The sequence below is a fragment of the Pinus tabuliformis genome, chromosome 6, assembly GCF_031772625.1.
Source record: "Pinus tabuliformis cultivar Carrire ecotype Pingquan chromosome 6, CPIR1, whole genome shotgun sequence".
NCBI classification, from domain to species: Eukaryota; Viridiplantae; Streptophyta; class Pinopsida; order Pinales; family Pinaceae; genus Pinus; species Pinus tabuliformis.
The window spans coordinates 818,638,024-818,645,219 of NC_142292.1; the positions used below are offsets into that span (position 1 = coordinate 818,638,024).

Below are 7,196 nucleotides of genomic sequence, written 5' to 3' on the forward strand. Positions count from 1 at the left end.
ACCAGTTTAGTTTTTTTTTTTTCGGAAATTGAAATTTGATCTCTAGTTTGCTTTCCCTAGTGGTAGACCATGATAGACTTTAGTATATTGATGTATACGCTTGAATTCTAGGAATATAATCTTTACATTACCAAAAAAAAAAAAATGTATTATCAAGGTTTTAATAAGATATATATATATATATATATATATATATATATATCGAGAGAGATGTGAAATTTATATAGATGTAAGTAATATTATTAAGAACTAACATAGATCTATCTTAACTATGAGGAATCAAATCTCTCTAAATGAAAACATTTCCTTAGGTTTTGCACTCAAAAAGAGGTTTGCAACTTCAAATATTTGATCCCTCTTGGTGCTTGGTAGATCTAGAGTTAAGTTGGATCTATGCTAGTGTAACCATAAATTATAAAATATACTAGCACACCCATATAAATTAAATGGTTGATAAACGCCAATATGCATCAATCCTTAATAAGCATCAAAACACTTTATTATACATCTCACATTGCTAAAATTAAGAAGTCATATAAACTTACTCATAATTGTATTTTAAATGGTCAATTGGATTATATAAATTATAACCTTATTGGTAAAATAGGTTATCTCGAATGGTTGGGTGAAATGGCTATTATCTTCTTGGCCCAAGTTCAAATACCTGCTAGTGACATGATGAGCTATAATGCCTTGATAAATTTTGTTGTAATGAGGGAGGTTGACTTTACTATTTTTTTAAATTTAATTTTAGATCTAATGTCCCATTGATCTAATGCTCCACTACAACATCTCCCCCGTAATGGATTATAAATCGTCTCTTGGTGCAATAAAACTCCTCTGTGTTTAATATTAATTATGGTGTAATCTAGGTAAAATACATACTAAATATTTTTAATGTGGTTGATAATGTGATTATAAGTAACATGTATACCAACATAAAAAAATATATATATTATATATATAACTTAGAAGTGCATCATCATCAATCACGTGACCTGGATGTGCTTTACAGTTACAACTACGCCTATGATCTTAAATATTAGAGAAGCGTAGCATGATATTTAATCCTAAAATTGTAAGATATAATAAGCCTTCATTGTCCTCAATAGGGCATCAATAAATGAGATAGTCAACTTCACAATATGTAATTATAACACCCCTTATGTTGACCCTTGTTTTTGTAATGATAAATGATTACTATGTAATAGCAACACAGAAATCATAGTTGGCTGAGACTTTTTTAAATTATGAAATAAATATAAATATGAAACTTTTAATTTGCTAGTCTAAGGAGAGGACACAAGGATCCATGGTCCTAGAGGAAGTGCAGAAGGGGAAGAGATTGGTGTGGGCTAGCATAACAGAACACTCAACCATTCAACATTTGGCAAGGAGACAATTAGACAAAATAAGTGCCCACATATTTCATGTTCCCACAATGTGAGTGAATGGAAGCTAGACAACCCCATAGGAGACGAGGAGTTTGGAGGAAAAAAAGGGATGCCAGTAGATCGAGAGGGATAACTAAACAAGAGGAGACAAGCATGAGCGTAGGACGATCCACTTATGGTCATTGTCCTTAATGATTGGTGACTTCCACTTGATTTTGAGTTGGTTTTGCTAGGTGGTCCTTGACACAACAGTGGAGGCCTTAAGGGAACATTTCATGTCTCCATTACACATTATGTCCAAGTCGTTCCACACTTTTAGAGATCATTTATGACCTTGCAAATGTAGTTTTTCCCCTCCAAAACAAAGTGGTGGGCACTTTGATGACTCCAAGAGATAATTGACACCTCAAATCACCACCAAATTTTGGAACATTGAGCTCCCATTATTTAGTATTTGATATTCTTAATGATGTACCTGATGGACCCAGCATGCCCCCAAGCTAGACTTGACATTGTTTGATGGGAAGGACTTAATCCAAAGTTCAAATGATGATGTTCATCCCTAGGATGAAAAGGAAGGGTGTGTAGTACCACTTGGAGCCCCAAGGCTCGAAAGAGATAATGACATCACACTTCTAACTCTTGAGAAGGTGACTTAGGGCACCCAAAGCATAGTTTTGACACTCGGAGAATTGGCAGGCAATAATCCCAAATCTCGAAAATATTAGGGGAAGAGTCACCCAATTTAAACAGACCCTCTATCTATACTGGCTCATGAAGAGCCTTATGGGGAAGGCAATGGAGAAAACTTCAGTGGGGATGGCTATGACTCTCTAAGACATGCCCAATTAAAAAAAATACTTGTAGATGATCCAATTTCAATTGCACAAAAAGGACATCCGCCTAGACAAAATCCAAAGGCACATCCCTTGCATCATTGAGCTAGCTGACATGCCTGGAAACTTAGCCAATGACCCGGCTCTAGTTGAGTCTGCCTCAGAAAGACACTAGGATTAGTCAGTTTCTTGGGAGTTTTTTTGGTTTCTTGCGGGTAGCATTTAATTTTAAAGATGCATGCTTATGATAGATAAACATATAGTCTCATATCATGATATTGATATGTCTATAACTTGGTTAGAACGACTAATACAATATTGTTTTTGGGTGGCTTATAATGAGGATAGGTGGCCAATAGACTTGGTTTCCCATTGGGTAAGTTGAGGCCACCTATCACATATATGTGGTGTAAACTTGCTTTTTATAAATAGAAAAAGGTCCTACCAAGCTTAACAAAAAAAAAAAAGTTGATATGATATTATTTGTTCCATGAAATGTTTAATTTAAGTCATTTTGTTATAACAGTTGGTTACGGTGTAGTTCACAAATTTTAATGAAGAGCAATTTCATAAATCATTTGGAGTTAAGGTGTTGTGCATTGCCTTCATTTTGAACATATTCTAGAATATTGACCTGCTTGGAATATCCTTGAAACATAACATTGAGCAGATCCGTGAAACATAACATATGGATAGAAAGAAATGCCAGTAAAGATACAAAATTACATTAAAAAAAAAACAAAAACAAAAACAATTACTTCTTTCTTCTATGTTGCCTTCATTTTGAACATATTGTAGAATATTGGCCTGTTTGGAATATCCTTGAAACGTAACATAAGAGATACAAAATTACATAAAAAAAATTACTTCTTTCTTCTATGTTGCCACCTTAAAGCGTTTCCATTGCAACATATGGTGCAATTGCTACTAAATATAATATTAATAATAAAATAATGTTTATGACAATAACTTTTACCAAAAACTAATAAGTAAATATAATATAATAATAATAAAAAAATTGATGATAACATTTAAAAAAAATTGATACATTTTGAACCATTTAAAATTAATAAATATATATAGTGTTAAAAAACTTTTCATCATCAAAACTAAATGGAAAATCAGATTTTTTCAAATGTGATTATCACTAAAAAAAAATTCCCTTAACACATGATATATATCACAAAAACCGAATTCAAATATATTATATTATATTATCAAAAAATCCTAACAAAATTATAATATTTTTTAATTCAAACTTTTATATATTTTTAAACAATTTCTTTTTATTTTTATTTTTTCTAATTCCATCATCGTCATTTAAATAATACAACAACTCTCTTTACCAATAAAATAATATAAAAATACAATTTTCTTTTAATATATTTTCAAAATATATATATTTATAATCATATTAAAATATCAATAATAAACTCATGGTTATAAAACGATTAAATTAATTTTTTCCTATCCATTATAGATTTGTATTCTTCTTTTGATATTTCGATCTTATTGCCTTTGAATGTTTAACTTTTTATTCCATTTTATTTTTTCTTGTATTTTTTTTCCAATTCAATAATTTTTTCTCAATATTTTTATTCTTTAATATATTTTTGCTTATTTTTAATTTAATTACGATCAAACTACAATAAGAATTCAATTTTATTTACCAATTAAAGAATTAATATATTAAAAAGATACTTAATTAACCAAAAAAGAATTACTTATAATAAAAGCATCCTAACAAAATGATAATCCCGAACACTAAAATCCTAGAACCACAGCCAACAAATTTTATATAGATAATAAAGAATGGCAATCAAAATCTAAACCAAAATCGTTATCACAATATCATTTCCAAATTGTCATCAAATTACAATTCAAAAGGCTAAATTAAAATATTAAACCATAAAAATAACAGAATTAGCTAGTTTAATCTTTAAAATGAGCTAATCTCCTCTTTAGTATTAAATCCCTACCATTAAATCCAACCAATTCAAACTTCTTGACAGAATTAAGATCCAAAAGGCACTTTAATGATAGAAAGATCATGGTATCATATCTATTATTCAGAATACAAATTGAATTATCAGAATTAATGCCTTACCTTTGAATCCAGGGGGCATGAAACAATCAAATTCCTTTTGCCAGAATGCACAGGCATGAAATAACCTGATTCAAAGGCCATGCTCGCAGAGTATTTATATACACGTATCTAAACTTCTTTTGAACCTAATCAATCTCAATTATAGAACTATTGGTTACCAAAATGCAAAACAATGGCTGAATCTTGTTCTTGGTTAAAGATCCGTAACACAGTTGGCGTCAAATTCACAGAAATCAAAATACTGTTCCAAGTTAAAGAATATTGTTCCTGGTTAAAGAATCTTGTTCCTTGTTAAAGATCCGTAACACGGTGTCAAATTCACAGAAATCAAGCGCTGTGGAACTTAGCAACCGCTTTGGTGCCCTCAGAGACAGCGTGCTTGGCGAGCTCCCCAGGAAGAACAAGCTTTACAGCAGTCTGGATTTCCCGCGAGGTAATCGTTGGCTTCTTGTTGTAGCGTGCGAGCTTCGATGCCTCGGCGGCCACCTTTTCAAAGATGTCAGTGACAAAGCTGTTCATTATCCCCATGGCCTTGCTGGAAATACCGATATCAGAATGAACCTGCTTCAGAACCTTGAAGAGATATAGCTTGTACGTGTCTGTCGTCGGCTTCTTGTGCTTCTTCTTGACTCTCATCTCCCCGCCTCCCCTGGGCAGTGTCTTCCCGGCCCTCAAATAAGGAGGAGGCTTCTTATCAGCAACAGGGGATTTCTCTTCCACGGGCTTCTTCTCAGCAACTACAGGGGATTTCTCTACCACAGATTTCTTCTCCGCTACTGGTTTCTTCTCTGCCTTGGGAGCCATTGCTCAAGTTCGTGTGAAATACAGACCAGCGTTCTTTTACTTCTTGAAATATCAATACGGCGAACTCTCGGATGAAGTCTGTTATTGGTAAAAGCGTCTATTTATAGATTGTTAAAAGTTTCCATTTAGAGTAAGGTAAGTTTGCTCAATTGGTTCGTTAGGTACGGCACGGATCGTCATTGATCGACCGTAGATTAGGACATTTTAATCGACGGTCGAAATAAGGTAGATGTTTTGGTGGCGGGTGAACGAAGAGAGAAAACAAAAGATGGTCAAATAGTTTTGACGCCTGAAATCGTCATTTCCAACTCTTAATCATTTTCGTTTGTTCATGTCTTATATCTCTTTACATGCCATTTTAAATATTGTAATTAAATAGTTTAAAAAAAAAATTGTTAAATTATTTAATTGTTTAATATTATTTTTTAAAGTGTTAAAGGATTTTAGTTCGAGTGATATGGTGAGTGTGGATTCAAGTTTTTGGAGACATGTTGTAATTGCTCTGTTATAATAGTGGTAGTATAGATTAGTATGAGAGAGATGTCGTAGTGGTGGGTAAAATGAAGCATTAGGCATCGCTGCCATCTCAACAGGTAGTAAGGAGGGTTGGCATGGAAATGCATCCCTCCCAAGACATTAATGTTCCTTAACTCTCCTACACGATGTTGTATGGAACTCAATCACTCTTCGATTGCAAAGGTTAATCATTCCTAGGTTGGTTTAATGCTTGACCTTGAATCGAGATTTAACAGAACTTAGGAGGAAATGCATTATAGTCCTTAGACGTCAAACGTTTCATTCTAGCTAGGCTCCCTTATGTGTATTGGTCATTTTAGGAGGTAGGGGGCTCTCATTTCACACAAAGCTACCACCCTGCACACAAGGATAATGATTTGGAATATGCAAGGGGCATCATGTCCGAATTTATGGTCATTCATGGTAGTGATTTGCTTCGTCCTACTTCAAGTATCGATTTGAGTTCCATTTACATTTGTTGTTGTTATAAGCTTTTTGCTCCATATTTCTCTAAGTTGTAAGGTGGGTGTGTTGACTCATCACACTATTTACATTTCATTATTATGTTAGATTTGTTGGCTAGGCTTGGTTTTCCTTTTCACTATCCTTTTTCCATGGTTGTGCTCTTGTGTCTCTAGCAAGTTGGACACCCACGACATAATAGTGCTCCTCCCTCTCTTTCGACCAGCACCTTTTGGCTCCTTCCTTTTGTGCACAACCTTCCTGCTTCCCCTCCTTCACTTCCACTTCCTTGGCATTACTCTTCCACTCTAGTTAGCCAAATGCTTGCATTGCTTGGGTCATCATGCCCTGCCAATGGGCTTGATTTCAACGTGATGTGGCATATTATTGACAACAGTGAGGCTTTCATGCCCAACATCGAACAAAGAGCTATGTGGCAAAATATATAGAACACACCCTCAATAGGTCCAAGAGGAGATAGCAGAGGTGGAGCAACAAATTGTTGATGACCATCATTGTCTAACCAATTCGGAAGTCTTGGTTGAGGTGGAAAATTGGAACCTGGATATGAGCCACACCAGTGCTTGTTGCAACCAATATGCATACACCATCAACATATATTGGCACTTGAAATTAATGTCGAGATGAGTATTGGATGGCATGAACGAATACAAAGAGGAAATTTTATTAATGTTGGATGAGATGCAACTGAATATGAGTTCTATGGATCACAAGTTTGAACAAATAGAGACTCATTTGGGCATCCCCCCTGACCTAGCCTGCTCACCAAGTAACAACAAGGAGCCCATCCCTGTGGAAGCCTCTAAATCTAATAAGTCTTGATGATAATTTCTATGATGTTTTTCTTTTTTATTTTATTTCTATGTCTTTATGTTTTCAATTTAAGAATAGTCATGTAGGCTCAATACACCAATTTAGTTATTTTGTTATTTTGGATAAACATCAACAAACTATTCATATGGATACTACTAAAATTGAAATTTTATCTCTGGTTTGCTTTCCCTAGCGGCAAACCATGATAGACTTCAGTATATTGATGTATACCCTTGAATTCTA

At 33.9% G+C, this 7,196-nt stretch overlaps 1 protein-coding gene across 1 annotated transcript; it reads right to left on the minus strand.

Annotated features, from left to right (window-relative positions):
- Positions 1–4,578: 4,578 nt before the first annotated feature.
- LOC149261324 (histone H2B.1-like) lies at positions 4,579–5,194 on the minus strand. The gene has a single exon (XM_089381590.1). The coding sequence runs from the start codon at positions 5,139–5,141 to the stop codon at positions 4,665–4,667; it is 477 nt and encodes a 158-aa protein (XP_089237716.1). The 5' UTR covers positions 5,142–5,194; the 3' UTR covers positions 4,579–4,664.
- Between the last annotated feature and the right edge of the window lie 2,002 nt (positions 5,195–7,196).